General features: G+C 45.3%; 1 protein-coding gene across 1 annotated transcript in view; it reads left to right on the top strand.

Moving 5' to 3' along the window:
- The window catches only part of LOC146831267 (lectin-like), a 60,143-nt gene that overhangs the window by 16,207 nt on the left and 25,654 nt on the right, over positions 1-18,282 (top strand). The window contains exons 3-4 of the mRNA XM_085605533.1: positions 1,134-1,222; positions 9,694-9,834. Coding sequence (XP_085461659.1) covers positions 1,134-1,222; positions 9,694-9,834 — 230 coding nt within the window. The remainder of the gene's footprint in view (positions 1-1,133; positions 1,223-9,693; positions 9,835-18,282) is intronic.

The following is an 18,282-nucleotide window of genomic DNA, read 5'->3' as shown; positions in this document are numbered from 1 at the left end:
TAGGAACCCCCAAACACCTGAATGCAAACACCACAGATTTCTTTTCAAACCCCTTCTTATTCATTATGTGCCCATTATGGGCTAATGCGCTACATTAACTAACACTACTGATATAACAACTATTACAATAACACTGAAATAGCTTTCTTTATCCCTGTGTGATTGGCTGCAAAGACAAGGCTAGTGGCATGCAAAGAGCATAGCAGGCTGTCATCCTATTGTTTGCATTCTCAAACGGGAAACTTTTTCTAAAGCAGTTTCTGTTCCTCAAAGGAACCGCTACTGCTTTTTATAAAAAAAAAAAAACGGCTCCCTGTTTGGTAAATTATTGAGGCGCAGTAAAGAGTGGTGCTCAGGACCATTACATATTCCCTCAGAGGCTGGCAACACCAGTCACAAAGGCTAAGCTGTCCCAGACCCAGTGGATACCTTCCAGTGTGTGAATCAATTAACACCATCTTTGAGGTCAGTAGTTCACGACCGCAATTGCAGTATCAAACTACTGACATATCATACCAATTCACAATTAGGAGGGAACCTTCTCCTTTCATGCCGCTTCCTAATTGCGATTCTGTATCTGTCAGTAAACCAGTTATGAAAGTCAAAAATACTTTTCCATCTTGCACAATGAGTTTAATAGCAAACAATGCGACTTTGAGAAACGCAGGGTTTGTAATCGCAAAATGGCTTTGTACGTCTGTCCCATTGTTGCTAGGATAAGGAGTACACTGGTACTAAGAAAAGAATAAACACTTGACTTGTTCACTGAGATAGGGAGACAATGACACACAAACACACACAAACACACACACACACACCACAAACTGTAAATAAAATACAAACCTATGGAGCACACTCACATGGGCTTGGTGAAAAAGTGACACAACCCACTCTGCATACCGAGAAACCCACAAGTGCAGTGAGGCTACGACTGCCAGTCGATGATGCTTGTAAACTACATATAGTAACTCCTTTCTAAAATGTTGGTTGATTGTATGGAAGTACCTTCTCTCAATCCAAGTAACAGTCTTATCCACATCTTTTACACTAACGACTTTGCAGTTTTTAGAATGAATTGAAAGTCAGTTTGTAACAGAAAAACATGCTTTGAATGATATCAATTCACCTAACAGGACAAGCCAGCTTCCCAGAAGGATGGTCGATGAGATCCTCTGTCTACTACAAGTATATTCCCACTCCTAAGACTTGGGTGGAAGCAGAGGTAAGACACAAATTTCTCTGGGAGGGAAAAGAATGCACACCAGCCTTTCTGCAACAGTTGTAATAGTTTTCTTGCCTTCATCATGCTCGCTTGGTCTTCTCCTTTTTTAGTTTGCCTCTTTCTTTTAATTTTTCTAACTTCCCTCTTGCCTTATCTGTTTCCCAATTTTCCTCATTTATCCATGCATCTCTTTTTTCTTCTTTTTAAATGATCTTCTTGATGTTTTCTTTACTCTAGTGTCTTCCTTGATTAAACTTTTACTATCTTTATCACTTATCTTTATTACAAATTTTGTCTCTTAATTATTATCCTTTTTATTCTGTTTCTAGTTAAGAGTAACAACCAATGCATGCGAATGTCCCACATGAACTAATTGTACAATTAACATCAGTATTGAACTTTGTTGAAGCACATTTGAGCATTATGTTAACAGGTATCATAGCAATGAACTAGACAAAGCAATATTCATCTATGCAGTGTAGTGATAGGGGTCCATACTGTAATATGCACTAATCCATCTGAACCCATGTCTCAGGGATGTCTTGTAATATCTACATGAATCTGCACACCTCTAGCCATCCAATTCTGGGATGGTAAGTCAAGAACCTACCTCTGTATGAAGATAATGCCTGAACAAATCCCATATGTCCCATGGCCTAGTGGCCTCAGGTTGAAAAGCCACATATTTTCTTGCTATGGTATGAGACATGTAATTATCTAGTAGCCAGGCCTTCACCATGAGACGTGAGGTCTGTAACCCACACAATGCCACTTTGCATTTTTCCATCCGCAGCATCTATTTCACCAGCTGCCTGGCGAACCCTGAGTATCCTGAACATAGCAAACACAGGGAGATGATGGACGGAGTTCTGAAACCTATCAGACACTCACCCCCAGTCCCAGATCTGGGTTGATTCCATCATCATTCTTTATCTCACATCGCCACCCCAGTTCAGACCCAGCCATATGCAAATCAGTCTTGACCCTGTTCCTTCTGGGAATAGTCCAGCCCGAGCTGCCAAGCCAGGTCTCTCCTGGACCGGAAACAAGCATCCAGGAATAGGGTCCACTGACATAAAGATCAGGGTCAAGACTGATTTGCATATGGCTGGGTTCAAACAGGTTTGGCGTGGTGAGCAAAAGAATGATGGATCAAACCCAGATCTTTGTGACTGGGGGTGAATGCTTGCCTTGTTCAGCATTTCGTCATCATTTCTTCCTTTTGCAATCTTAAGAAAGTCTGAATATTGTATTGCAGATTTCCGGTATACCATTTAACCAATGTGGTATCAATATCTCGTATGCTCCTATCCACAGACAGGCACATGTCTTACAGTGGATAGGATTTAAGCATCTTGGAGTGCTCTCTGCAATCATTGCATTCTCTATTTTTCCTGGGCTACTCTCCAACAATCAACGAAAGAGTAATCAAAATTGGGAGGGGGGTTCCTAAGTGTGTAGTGGTGATCCTCCCCTGAACAAAGTTCACAAGAGAAATAAATGAAATTTGTCCAACACATTACGACGGGTGGGAAGGAAAAGAGACCCTTTTCTTTAAATCGCCCTCACTCACTCTAATAGTGACATGCTTCAATATAGGGCTCACCCCAACTGCTAAAAGTCGGGGTGGGCTCAACCGTGTTTCAGGGAGCACTTAAAGATATTATGTATGGGGGCGTACTGTAAAAGATACAATTCTTTATTGATGGAGTGGGAGGGAAGGTTAAAATATATAAACAATAGTGTGTTTAAGGATGTGATGGTCCTATGACCCTTACTCTAGCACCAACAAGTTTCAGCCCTCCTATCTGTCCTAAATAGGTCCTGGGCTTTTCTTCAGGGTGGGATGCAAAGAAGTTACTTCCCCCAAAGACGTGTGTGCGTGTCAACTATTCTTTTCAGGCACTCTTAAAATATTAAAAACTGGAACAAGCCTAATACTTGCCACTGGTCTCAGTGAGGAATTACCTGTGAAAAGAAATAACATATAATATATGCATTTGTTAACATATACATTGTTATTGATATTTGATTTCACCCTATAACCCCATTGTTTCAGCATCTTGCTGAAGTGGTTGTATCCCTTGTACTTCAAGTATACAATACCAATTAGACTCCTGTGACTTTCACATGTGCTATGCAAAAATGCAAGCATGCATTATTTCATTCACAATGTACTCTCAATCTGTTCATACCAATCTCCCATTATTATTTACTGACACAATGTTATCACAATGTTACCTTCAATTCCCTCCAAGTATATTTTGAGCAATGATAACGTTATCCATAACATTTTAACTTTACATATCTTTGTCACCCACAGAGTGTGACAATAAGGCCTCCCTCCTACGCTCCCTCTGGGAATGCGTTGCCTTGAGTTACAGGGGTGAGTGCTCTAGGAATTTCCATACCACATCACATATACTAATAAAAGTGAAACAGAATGGGAGTTTTGGATGAACAGATTGAGAGTACATTGTGAATGAAATAATGCATGCTTGCATTTTTGCATAGCCCATGTGAGACGATTTTTCAAATAAAGAAGGTTTGATTCAACCCCTAAGATGGAAGAAACACAATTCCACAACATGGCTGTGGGAACTGAAAAGGCCCTATTTCCGTAGGTGACTGTTGGAATCCTTGGGAGGCTAACAAGATTTTGTGAGGATGAACGGAGTGTGTTGGAGGGATAATAAATAGAAACTTGCCAGATAGTAATGTAGGACTGCTATGACAGACAAATTTGTGAACAGATGTTTAGTCCTGAAATGCTATTCTGGAGTGCATGGTCAATTTATGCAGTGGCTTCAGGACCAGGCTTGTGTTAGCCAGGCAAGGGGGTTTCAATGCCTATGAGAGCAGCAGTGTTCTGCACCAGTTACAGCGCAGTGGATATTTTTCAGGTAATTCCACCACCGTTTTGGCAGCATCCTTCGGTAACACCTCTTCACCTAAGACTACAGTTAAATACTTTCGAATTAAATGGAATAGCAATCACACTATGGAAAAATCAAAGGTCTCACCCTGCCCCCTCTGATCATGCATCTTCTTTCCATCAACAACAGTAGCAGCCTTTATTAGGTCTAGACTAGATTATTGTGACTTCCTATAGCACTGAATGTAGAAACATTTACTGACTATACTTCACGCAATCCAGAAGCATGCCGCCAGATTGGTTAAATGTGCACATTCTTTTTTGCATTGGCCAAGCCTCTTCTTGCATTTCTTCACTGAATCCCAATCAACAATTGGATTTCCTTCCAGACACTGTGCCTGATGCATAAATGTCTAAATGGTGAAGATTTGTATTCTAAAATGTACAGTCAGTTGCTACAAGGCATCATAGACTCTTTGGTCTGGCTCTGTTCAGTTACTTAATCAACCAATTTGTAGGAAATCCTCTTTTGGAGATAAAGCCTTCTCAAATCTGGCACCACGTCTCTGGAATAATCTTGATTTGAGAATCACATCTTTTAGGAAAAAGATTTAAGATTGTTATATTAAGTTCAAATGAGTTTTCAGGGTCATTTGTCATTACCAGTCAAGAGTGCAAAGAGGCCCATGTGGTGCTAGGTGCGCTTTACATGTGTTATTGACATAACTTATATTAAGTTGTCATAGTCCAGTTTACATTGCATTACGGCATTTATCACTGGGATCTGGCAGCATTTTTCAATATGGGACAGAATTATTTTTAGTATGGCCCAATGGGGACTTGGAGTTGAATAAAACTCCAAGAGCCAGATGTACGACCTGCTAAAGAGCGTCTTGCAAATTGCGTCGCATTAGCGACTCGTAATTTGTGAGGCGCTATTTGGCATGTACAATAGTGTGTTTAACACTGTTTGTGATTCCCAATGGGGTCGCAAATTGCGAGGCTCATGAACATTAATGAGCCTCCCGCAATTTGCGAGCCCTTTGGGTATGACAGACCCTCCCAGGTAAGGTGGCCTGCTGGGCTCAGCAGACCACCATTTCTGGGACTGCTTTTAAATAGAGCAGCTTTCTTTTTTTAAATGCATCCCATTTTCCTTTGCATTTAAAAAAAAAATTACACGTTTTTGTTTCATTTTTTAAGGGCAGGCAGTGGTCCCTGGGACCACCCACCACCAGTGGTCCCTGGGACCACCTCGCAATTTGCGACCCCAATGGGGTCGCAAATTGCGAGGCTCATGAACATTAATGAGCCTCCCGCAATTTGCGAGCCCTTTGGGAATGACAGGCCCTCCCAGGGATGGTGGCCTGCTGGGCTCAGCAGACCACCATTTCTGGGACTGCTTTTAAATAGAGCAGCTTTCTTTTTTTAAATGCATCCCATTTTCCTTTGCATTTAAAAAAAAAATTACACGTTTTTGTTTCATTTTTTAAGGGCAGGCAGTGGTCCCTGGGCCCACCACCTGAAAAAGGTTTCTGTACCTCACCCCCCGTTCAATTAAAAACTTACTGGTAAATGGAGTATCCCTGCCAAATCATCTAGTATCTGTATCACATACCAAAATAGATAGATGAACCCCATCATCTCTGAAAAACCTCAACATCTCATACAAAATTTCGCAATGTTCCAAAAACCGAAACCCTTCGCTTTGCAAAATTTTCTCATCTCTTTATTACCTTGCTTGCAAGCTCTGTCTATTGCACCAGGTTTCTTTGCCCCTCTCTAAACTCTTCCTGCCATTATTTAATCAAAACCACTGTCGTGCCAAACCAAGACCCCTTTTACTGCTGGAAGTGCAGCGCTCTTGGGGCTGGTTGTATGAATATATTTTATGTGTTCTGAAGATGTACAAAGAAGACGAATGGAATGCTCTATAGGTGCTGGTTCTATGGTTGCATTTTCTAAGGCTTGAAAGTGGTGCCCATTAGGGGCTGCTTTTGATTGCATTTTATGTGGCCTGAAAGAATTTAAAAAGCAGAGAAACGCATTTTAATTTCATGTTAAACTGTTTCATTGAAATAATAATGCTGACCGTGATTACTGATGAAGGCTGATATGCTTTATTGACATTAACAGTTGTGTTTACCAATGGTTATTATTGTTCATTACATTTATGCACACAATGATGGTGCTTTTAACATGCTGTTTGTTGTTGCTGTAAATTGGTGAACCATTATTAATGCCATCAGACCTGTTTTATCTAAAGTGATAACTATATATTGATGTGTTGTTTGGTATAGGGCGGGGGCACTGTGATTTTGAGTATCAAGACCATCTGAGGTCAAATGTGATTTCATAATTTAATCCAAGGTATTTGTGATCTGCCTTATGTATATATTTGTAAATTAATGTGTTGTATTTAGTAGAGTGTGTGTAATAAATGTACTTTTCCTTTTTGTAAAGAAAAAGCACTGACTGGACAATCATTTATTGAGTATTATTACTATTATTGCAGGCCAGCGAATAGTGATTACTATCCCACACCACCTGCCCTGAGTAGCCCTTAAACTGCACTGCTTTGCTACCCTGAGAGAGTCCAGTGCTACAATGGGGTGCTTGGTTTCCAATAAGGGGAAATTGTCGACCCATTATTTGACCAGGCCTCAAATTCTGCACAATTAATAACCCAATTTCCTGCATTACCTGTTTGGAAAATTGCTGATTTGTGCTTCCTCTTTTGTTAAGGGCCAAGAAGCCATCCAGTTGGTGTGCCAAAGCTTGAACAATCAACAAGAATGTGAAAAACAATCACACTTGATTCCTTATCAAGAGCTGCAGTTCATTGTGGTTCTTTTCGACTCAAAATTGGGAAATGTCTTTCTTCCTCCCCTAGGGCAACAGAAGATTGTGGGATCTTTTTGGAATCTCCTAGTCTTTCAAAGTGCTGCAACGAGTGAATGGGTGAGGATAATGGGTGACATGGTGGCTGCTCTGTGTCTAGTACTCTGGGCTTGCAGACAGACACCTATACAACCTTGCTTATCACTTTCGTTTGGTTTGGAACCTAATGTCTCAGAACTATGACTTTTTGGTCCCTAGCCTTGGTCCAATTTCTCTGAAACTGCAATGGTGCCTCAATCCATCAAATCTATTGAAAGGAGTACTGTTGGATTGTCCCCTTCCGCAGACAATCACAACTGATGCAAGTGCTCTTGGTTGGGAAGCAATACTGCAGAATTAATTGGCCCAGGGTCTTTGGACCTCAGCGGAGTCCATCACATCTTCTAACTGGAAAGCGTTTTCAGCTGTCTACAAAGCCCTACTGAGTTTTTCCCTTTTGGATCAGGGGCACTGCAGTCCAGATCAGAGCAGACAATCAGTTCGTGAGGGCCCATGTGAACCGTTTCGGGAGTACCGGTGTTCCTTCACCAGCATTTCTGGCAGAACAGATCGGTATTTGGTCAAAGAACAATCCTTTGTCTCTGACAGAAATGTTTCTGTTGTGGAGGGAGAATGGGTGTGCAGATCAGCTGAGTTGGTTATTCCCATGTACCTCTACATTGCAAGAGAGTCTTTGTCACATGATAGGGCTTTATAGAGCCATTCCTATCTATATTGAAAGTACTTCCTCTTTTAGAAAGGTGAACTTTTTTACTTATGGCTTGTACAACAAGTGACACCGCCCTACCACTTTGACTTTAAAACGATGGATACAGATGGTAATTTTTCTAGCCTATCAGAATTCCGAAGTCGACCTTCCTCCCAACATAGAGGGATGCTCCACTAGATGTATGTCCTCCTCTTGGGCAACTTTCAGGGTCACCTCTTAAAAAGATATTTGTGCTGCTACAGTTTGGACTTACCTTTCCAACTTTATTACTCACTTCAGATTGAGAATAGGGATGTGTTTTCTTTGGAATTTGGGACATCTGTTTTGTCTTCAGTTCATTATACGTTTTGTATTTGTTGATTTAATACATCACTTGGGTGTTGCATTACTTCTAGTGGCATGGTGTCATTTCTGTTTTTACAGCTCTGGTATACAATCACTGAAATGGACTGGGATGAGGAATACAGACGAGGTAGCTAATGACTCGGCTACTTACCAGTAATCTTGCTTACCCCGAGTCATGGTCTTCCTCCCCTGAATCTTTGGTTCCCTCCCTTCCTTCCTGGGAAAAAGAGGAAAAAACGTTGTGATATGTATTCTTACTTGGCATGTCAGGAAGTTATGTCATTTTAGCCTCTCCTTTATAGGTAATAGATTATCCACTTTCTCTGGAGCCATATTGCTTAAGGCAAAGTTTGTTTATTTGTGTTATGGGTGAATTCTGTGGTTGAGACAGGAAGTGCTCATTGGTAAGGACCGGTGCGAGGACAACTATGACTAGGAATAATGAAGATTACTGGTAAGTAACTGAGTCATCAACATACACAGATAAAGATAATCCAACCTAGCAAAGTAAGGAAGCCAAATGCCCCGTTAACAGATTACACGATGAAGGCAAAAGCTTGTAGCCTTATGGCACACCATTGCTAAATCTCCTGCTCTTCGAAACAAAAGGCGGCAGAGCAACGGCCTGAGTTCTGTCAGATATGAACAACTGTGCCAGAGAACCCAAGATTAATAAGGGTTTGCTGAAGGATTGAGAAGCAATGATTGGTTTGTCTTTCAGTATTGTAGAAGCAAACACCTTCAATAGTATTAAAAATGAAACCAATTCAGCGCACAATTGAATAGCTCGGAACAGGGTTAAACTTTGTGATCAATTAAAAACAATAAAGAGGGCAGCAATCAGAAGTCAAGCACAGTAGAGGCCTGTATTTTGGAAGTCCGCCTTTACTTACATGAAGTACACATTTAAGCATCACAAGTAGGTCTGTGGAGCTGGAAAGTTTGGAGTTTCTTCATGAATATTTCTATCTCCATCCTCCTAATGCAGGTCTTTTGCCATGTGCACTTGCCATATCCTACCTAGTGCATCTTCTCTAGTTGAGGATTCTTCCCCCCAGCTCACAGCTAAACCTGCCACCACGTTACTGCAAGCCAATAGAATCAGTTGCACTACTTCTTAAGTAGCCTATCTTTCAGGCATGATCTTGCTTTCGATTTTTCTCCTCTCTGTGTCTTATACTTTGTGATGTATGAGAGGTAAGAAATAGTGTCATCTTGAGGATTTATGCAGCCCTAGACCAGAAATATTTTGGGGCCATCATACTTTGGTTAGTTTCACATGCCAAACTGCCTCAAAGATGCTACTGTTGTGTCTCGTCTGGTGTTCCTATAATTTTGGTAAACTGGGTTCCACGATTAGTACTTTATTGTTCTGATCAGTCTACCACTCTCAATGAGAGTCACTTTGTATACTTAAATTCTGCACTGCTCACAGTATTTGAGACTGCAGGTTTGCAATCCCTCACTCTCTGAGCCCCCACATATCACAATAGGTTTCACCTGGCTGGTTTACAATCTGTGTCCCTCTTTAATTGAAATACTTGTCATGACTGTAGTCTGTGTCTCTTATGGCGAAAATCACTTTTCAAGATTGCTTTTTGTATCTCTTCCACATTCTATGAGTAACATCTGTTTCCTCAGATCTATTGCCAGAGCCTTACACCTACTGCCCATCTTGCTTCTGTGCACTCACTGGAAGAAAACCGTTTTATTCAGGAGCTGATATACAACAGTGCAAAAGGCGACCCCATTGTATGGATTGGTGCCAGTGATTGCCATAAGGTAAGTGCAGTCGGCAGTGCATGAAAGTGTGTGGTCCATATACTTATTCTATGTTATCACTGAAGGGGCTCATTTACAAGGCCATTGCGCTGCCGGTGCGGCGCTTTTTCAGAAACACCAGCGGCGCAGTGTGCCTGCCCATATTTCCCATATTTACAAGGCCACGTATAGTCACCCTGCATGACTTTTCATAGCCTTGTAAATATGGGCCCTTCTCTGTGTGTTGCTGTTGGTATTCCCATGCAACATCCATGGAACCTGAAACATTCCCAGCTTTACAAAGTTTTGTAAAGCTGAATCCTATGACTCCCCAGGGAAGGGGGAGGTGTAGGAGTGGTTTAACAAGGAGAAATACTTCTTTTTTCTCCTAATGTTTTCCTCTTTCTATGCATACTGCATTCTGCACCACAAATAGAAAGAGATAAATGCAATCAAAACCCTCCTGCACAAAAACTACCATCCTGAAATGCAGGCACCCTTACAACATGATGCAAGGGTGCCTGCACTGGTGCATGGCAGCCAATTGTGCAACAGTGCAGGGGAAAGCACAATGATGTGCGTCTTGTTGCTAATACGACGCGTACCTGTGCTTTTAAAATGACGTAGCTCGGTGCAGCAAAATGGCTTGCAGCATTGTTTTTATAAATGTGGCCTGAAATATTTGCTAACCTGAAAAGTGGCATTTAAAAATACACTGATTATACATAGTTTATGTTATTAGCTGTGAGCAAATGTGACACATACAGTACTTAATTTTAGCTGGTGGTTGCAGGTGAGACCCTCAGTCACATATCTTTCCTTATCAAGCTTTGACCCAGAGCCAGACCAAAAAAAACAAGGATGGAGAGGAGGAGAAAGACAGAAAAACTGTTGCAAAGATTAAGGAGGGATGCAGAAGAATTTGAAAGAGTGCTATAAAAGAGCAGGGACTGTCCGGTGATGGATAAAAGAGAAATCATGAGGTGGGATCAAGACTACACAGCCTTGGTATTCAGATGTCTTATATTTATTAGCACCAGCCGTGGGCTTCTGAGTGAAACTTTGGGACCCAACACTTATTCTTTTACAAATTACTAGGAAGTAATCAACTATCAAATACACATCTTTTTTTTTTATTAACAATACAGACCAAAACAGGACATCGTGGTATCTTATACAACAGTACACATTATAAACAAAGAACTTGTCCCTTCCATAGCCAATGGACCCACGTAGTACCCCCCTCAAGATTCACAAATTCCTGGCTCCAGTATTCATTAGCTTCTATACTTTTCCTACACGATCCAAACCCTCTCCCATTTTTTAGAGCATCCTCTACTCTCGTCGACCACTTTTTCGGCCTGCTTACACCAGTCTAGGTCCTGCATTCGAGCCCCCACCTTTGGTGGTTCTGCTGCACCCCGTGCCCTCGCTATATTCCTCTTTGTCACACCAGACGCCACTGCCAGCCACATTTTTGTATGTTTGGGCCAGACGGCCTCCCCTGTCACTATCAGCAGGTGCCATCTTACCTCCACAGGAACCTGCAAACCCACTACTGCTGCCATCACCTGGGATACCCCTTCCTAGTATCTCTGAATCTTGGGACAGGTCCAAAGGATGTGAAAGAAGGTGCCCGTCTCCTCACAGCCCCTAACACATTGAAAAGATTCACATGGGCCCAGTCTCTGTTGTAGTGTTTGGGCCATGTAGGACCTCTGTAGAATCCTGAGTTGGACTAACCTGAATCTGGCATGTATGGCAATTTCCCTAGGGCTCTGTATATCCTCCACCCACTTGTCTGCCCAGTCGTCATATTCCAATAGTCCCCCATCTCCCTCCCACGCTTCCCCTCAGGGGCCTAGAGGATCCGCTCGATTGTTCATGATCTTGCGATATATATAAGTGCTACGGCCTTGCCCACCATCGGGTACATCAGTAATCTATCCTCCATTGGGTAAAAGTCAGGCAACTGCACTCCCTCCGTCACATGGCACCTCAGGGCATGTCTCAGCTTTAAATACCGGAGTCTCTCTCCCTCTGCCAATTTATATTCTGAATGTAGGTTCTCAAATGTACACATTTCCCCATTTCATCAGACATCCATGAGCTTGTCAATTCCAATGAGGCTCCACTTACGGAAGCCCTCCAGGCATCCCACTTCTGCCAACTGGTCACAATCCCACAATGGGGATTCGCACGTCATTTTGGATTCCCACCCCAGCCGTTTTATGGCTATCTGCCATACCTGAATGACCGTCATTGTATATGCCGGCAGATGCGCCTTACGTCCACCCTTATACAATGCAGCATGATATCCCCCAGGTCCCAGTGTGTGACGGTCTACCCTGTAGGCTGGTTCCTCGTCAGGTGCAAATACCCAATCGTTCACGTTCACAAGCTGAGCAGCCAGATAGTAACACCTGACATCAGGCACCGCCAGTACCCCCTCCTATACTGCCCTTTGCAGCAATTCGGGGCTCCCCCGCCCACAACATTCTGCATCAAATGGTCGAAATACTGCGGTTGGGATCTGATATGGAGTATTCTGGAGTACATATACGCCTTACGTCCACCCTTATACAATGCAGCAGGATATCCCCCAGGTCCCAGTGTGTGACGGTCTACCCTGTAGGCTGTTTCCTCGTCAGGTGCAAATACCCAATCGTTCACGTTCACAAGCTGAGCAGCCAGATAGTAACACCTGACATCAGGCACCGCCAGTACCCCCTCCTATACTGCCCTTTGCAGCAATTCGGGGGCTCCCCCGTCCACAACATTCTGAATCAAATGGTCGAAATACTGCGGTCGGGATCTGATATGGAGTATTCTGAAGTACATATAGTAAACGTGGGAGGGCCATTATTTTAAACAAGACAGCCCTTTCCATAAGAGAGACCGGTAGCTTCCGCCAGTTTGTCACATCTCTGCGTAATCTCTCCAGCTGCGGATTTAGATTCAGTTGTAGACCTAGTAACCCAGATTCCTAAGACTAAGACAGGGCTGCTGACACCGGTGGGACTTTCTGCTGTTTTCAACAGTTTTTACTGCACACAATTTTAAATCACGCTTTTTACCTGTTCTCCCCAATGCTATTTTTGCTTTTCCTCTGCCTCTTGCCCTGGTCCACCATGGCTGTAGTGCCGATTGAGCAGAGGGCAGAGGTCACGTTGTGAATTTAATTTCCGCCCTATCACATCCTCAGGCGATCAGCGCTCCAGTTATCCCTCGCTCCCCTACTTAAGCTCACACAAATACAGACATGCATCAGACTAAGAGGGCCGCTGACGCCGCACAAACTCACCTTCGTTCCCGGGGTAACTTTCTCGCTCCCCTACTTACGCACTCACAAATGCAGATGTGCCAAGCTGATTTGAGCTCATTGAATCTTTTTCTTCCTAACTCTGCTGCCACCAACATTGCAGGTCACCTCCTAGACCCCATCTTCTCCAACCTCACCACCATTCTGATTGACCCCCAACTTCAACTTTGTTGGACGGATCATTATGCAGTACCATTTATTATCCAAGTCCCTCGCTTCCTTGCTACTCGGCCGGCACCGCAACTCATGCAACTCATGAATAGACACTGGGAAAACTGGATATGCCTGAGCTCAATATTCGAATCCTTAACACTATACCTACCCTTTGTGTCAATCTTCAGGCTAATCAAATCGTTGTGCATCAATGGCTTAGGGATGCTACTGACGCATTTTTGCCTTTAACACCTATAACGCAACGAAGAATAATTCCTCCTGCCCCTGGTTCAATAAAGCCCTTCGATGCGAAAAAAAACACTGTAAAATCTTGGAAAGTGGCTGGAGGAAGCACTATGCACCTGAGGCCAAAGCAGATTATACTGACCCCTTGAAAAAATATCATGCCTCCTGCAAAAGTGCCTGATTATCCTATTACACTGAAAAGATTTCCAGGACCCAACACTGCCAAATAACCTTGTTTAGAGTGGAGATTGAACTCTCGGCAGTTAGCATTTTTACACTGCTGCCCTCTCTTTCTCAACAACAGTGTGATGAGCTAGCCACCTTTTTCCTAAGCAAAGTTGAGCTAATCCATCAGCAACTAGCAGTAGATGCCCCCACACTAGTGAGTTCCTATTCCGTAGCCACTCAAGCAATTGACGATTCAGCCTTAAATTCTCTTACTTACAAGCCCAAAGACAAGCCTGAAGAATCCTCGGAACTCAAAGCCTGCTTCCCGTTGGATCTAGCATTGTTGCTTACTTTATTAGACACCATAAGTCTGACTCTCCGCTAGACCCCTTTTCCTCTGTCTAAACTTGGGGCCATATTCTCATGGAGCTATCGCCGAGTTAACGGCACTTTATTGCAGTCAAAGTCGTGATAAATGTATCACCCCCTTCACAAGCTGGTGCTAACAGCCCATATCACCAGTTCACCTGCGATAGCAGCCGCAAAACACATAGCCACAGATGACCCCGGCAACTATCGCTAATGAGATGCAGAGTAGGCGTTCCCGTGCAAAAAGCCGCGACAACACCACTTCACAACATTCTTAACAACCAGCCAGATTGACGAAAAGACCACGAAACATGCGATAAGGCGCGTTAGAAAATTAACATCTGCTCTGACCTGGTGCAAAGTCAGGCGGCAGCCTGCACCACAAAAGTGCCACACCTGAAGAACAACAGATGCCATGGAGCCACTGAACATGTGTGCTGGTCACCCAAGAGGGGCACAACACCCACCGCCACCACCCCAAGGACCACCCCCACCCCCTGGACACCCACTGCCCCCCCGGACCAACACTGAGGCAGCGGAGACAAAGACAGCAACCCTCCCAAAATGCACCAACCACACAGACCCAACACCAGAGAATGTCATTGCCCACTACATGCCCAAAGGGACAACCCTGCTCCGCATCCTGACCACCATTGCCTACAGGCTGACGGTACCAACACAGCTGACAACCAATATCCCACCTCAGACAAAGCTGATGGCCTTGCTGCACCTGTTGGCCTCTGGTACTCTCCAACCAACATATGCCTGAGACGGAGGTGTCACACAGCCAAGCCAATCCAAGCCCCTCACAACGGTCATGGATGACACCATCAGCTTGGTACCCCACTATCTATACTTCCCACACACTGCTCAGGAACAGCTGGAGACCTAGCAAGGCATGTTCGCCACACCTGGCTTCCCGCACGTGTCAGGGGGCAATTGACTGCACACGTGTCCTACTAGTGGCCCCTGGCAACACTGCACACAAGAAGCGCAACAGAAAGCGCACATATCCCACCAATGTCCAGGCAATAGTGGACCACCTGGGAATCTCTGCCAATGCCGCCGCCAACCACCCAGGCAGTGTGCATGATTCCTATACCTTCCGACAGTCTATCATCCACCTGCACCACCATGGAAATACACTGCTCGTTGGCCAATACCAAATGTACACAGCACACAACTCAACTCCACAATCATGCAACCCACAACACTGGGAACGCATACGTCACAAGCTCACATACAACATGCACACCCACCGGACATGACAGCACAACTCACTGTGGGAACCTGGGCAAGCAATGTACATTAGCCATCGACAGCATGGCACCTCGGCCACACAATAGCAGAATGTTGGAAGAGGTGGGGAGAAGGAATGTGCGAAGGAGGTAACCGACTCATGAATGAGACTGTACACAATGCCAAGTGTGGCATGGATGTGATGGCCAGACTGCAGTATGCAGACCACACACAAATTCATGTCAACACACTCCACTGGTGTTTGGAGTGTAGTGGACAGTGGACGCAACCATGTCACCCCAGTCAGTGGGGAAGATCGCAGAAATGTAGCTTGTTATGTCCCCCCATAAGTGTGAGAGGAGTGGGTTGGCCCAGCATGCGCCAGGCCAGCGCATGGGTGTGAATAAAAGGCATGTAACTCTGGGTATGGTCCTCTTCCGGAATGCCCAACGTTTCTGCTAGGGCGGCACTTCTCACCCCGCCATGAGGCTGACGCCATGAGCGGAGTCGCCAGCGATCCTGTGTGCCTGCTGCACCTGGGACGTTGGCTCCCAAACCAGTCCTGCCCACCCCTGCACACCCAGGCCTCAATGCCCACCTGCCGACACCGGCGTGTGTCAAAGAGGGCCCCCCATGTGCCGGTGCAATCTCCAAGCCCGTGGCATGCAACCGTGGCAGCCACCTTAGACCATCACGGCCTCCACAACACAGGCCTGCAGTACTCCTTACTCGTTGATGTACTCCACCAGCATGCACAGCGAACAAGTAGGTCACACATTTGGAACTGAGTCCTGATTACACCATGGCAGTGAAAATTATTTAAGGCAGAGTTTATGTCACTATACTCCATTCGATGTGGTGCCACCAAGTCCGTGCAAAGCATTATAACCTCACGTGTCTGTGGGCCCACGCGGACTACTGCCCTCAGCCTACACTGCGCACGAGTAGGTCACAGATGTGGAACTGAACATCGATTATTCAAAGGCAGAATACATATCATTGCACGCAAGGAGCGGCGCAAGAGGATGATGCGTTGCAGTCCCGAGGGAATAGGATCATCGTTACGGAGGTGATCGAACACTACAGACAACTGCCCTGGTGTCACTAACTTTGTGCATCGCGAGCCAACGACACGTGGCTGTGGGCCACTGCTGACCGCTGCCTCCGGCCTACACTACGGTCCAGTAGGTCACAGAGTCTTGATTTAGCGATGGCAGAGTTCATATCAGTGTACCGGCATCATCGCAGACTGCACCCCCTCTCGGCCCCGGTGCCACTAAGTCTGTTCCCTGACATTCATGGACACTCTCTGGTTGTACATTGGTGCAGTCGGAGTCTATAGACTAGGGGGTAGTTTTCATCCTCATGTGGCTGTCACCGAGTTGGTGGTGGCAACAAGGTTGTCGCTTTCCACTCCTCCATTTGCTGCTTCCGGATAACTTCAGACCTTTGCATCATGCCCTGGAGGACACCTTCCACTGTCCCCCACAGCACTCCGCCACATTCACCTCAGACATCGATGAGGACCCGCCCAGTCCGTGTGGCCCTACCTCAGTGCACCGCAAGTCACCGTCCCATGGCGGCGTGCATGTGCCGACCGCTGTGCATCCGGGGCCACTAACTCTGTGCAGCTCACGCCAGGGACCCTGTCTGAATGAATATTGGATGACCTCTCTGACTGTGGTCTTGGGGTCATCGACGCCATGTGCATGTAGCCCTGCACTATCCGCTGCCCTCGGCCTCAGCTGCGGACCACCAGGGCTCACACATCAAATCGAGTCCTGACCGGCCCGGACCTCGCATAACCGCAGGAGGCACACGCTACCATCGCAAGAGCCAACTCCATCCACCATCTGCCAGAGTCGAAACAGCGGCACTGGCAGATTGACAGAGTTGCTCAGGCCTTTAGTGGATGCCATCATCTGCCTGATCCCCTGCTCAGCACTCCAGGTGCCACTGACTCAGTGCACTGCAACCCATGGACCGTTACTGATTGAGTTTTGTGCTGTTGAGAGGTTGCGCAGCAAAGTCACCTCAGGCAGAGTGGGAGTCCTGAGACATTGATGAGGAAGTTGATGCAGGTGTAACACACCCCACTGCATCTGCATCAGGACTAACCCAAAGAGACACAATCCTAGCAATTTCTTTACATGAGCACGCTCATCTCTAGTGCCCCAACCTCAGTGCACTGCAACTCACGGACACTTCTGTTTGAATGTTGGGTGACCGCTGTCCTTACTCCGGCTCCCTCCATGTTGCTCAACAGTTGACTCTGTTATGTAGGTGTTTTCTGTTTCCATTGCACTGGTGTCCACTGTTCAAGTTGTTGCCAGCACCAAGCACTCCGTGCTGGCTGGCTTATACTCACCCCCCACACATACAGCACAGGCGTCACTGTAAATGTGGCCCTGCCAATAAAGGGGCCAGGTGCACGTGCCCGTAGCCAGTTCAACATGATATATGCATGTGTCCCTGTGATCTTGTCGAATGCATGAGGGCCCTGGGCCCTACGACATTACATTGTGCTGCATACAGCAGATGCAGACATGTCACCGCAGGCAGCAGGTATGACCTTGGGCATTTAGCTTTGTCGTCAGCCACTCAATGCGTAGGAGAAGTGGACTGGGCCGTCGTACGGAGGTCCAGCATCGGGGTGTGAATGATGATTCCATGGCTCTGGGTGTGGTTCATTGCAGGACATGTGCACATGCATGTGTATCTGTCGTGGTGGATGTCCTCGTTCTTGAAAGATCGTACTTTTCAGGTCTCATCAACCGATAACACTTGCTGCCCTTGGGGGTTCCGCAGGTCTCCATTTTGAGTTCCCTTCTTTTTAACATTTACCTCCGCCCTCTGATGGACGTGATTGAGGAGTCTGGTCTCACTCTGTTTTCTCATGCTGATGAATCCCATATTATTTTCTCACTTTCTAATGCACAGAACTTAGATTCGTCCCCACTTAGGCAAGGCCT

Source organism: Triturus cristatus, chromosome 5_1, assembly GCF_964204655.1.
Source record: "Triturus cristatus chromosome 5_1, aTriCri1.1, whole genome shotgun sequence".
NCBI classification, from domain to species: domain Eukaryota; kingdom Metazoa; phylum Chordata; class Amphibia; order Caudata; family Salamandridae; genus Triturus; species Triturus cristatus.
This window is presented reverse-complemented; position numbering and strand designations above follow the sequence as displayed.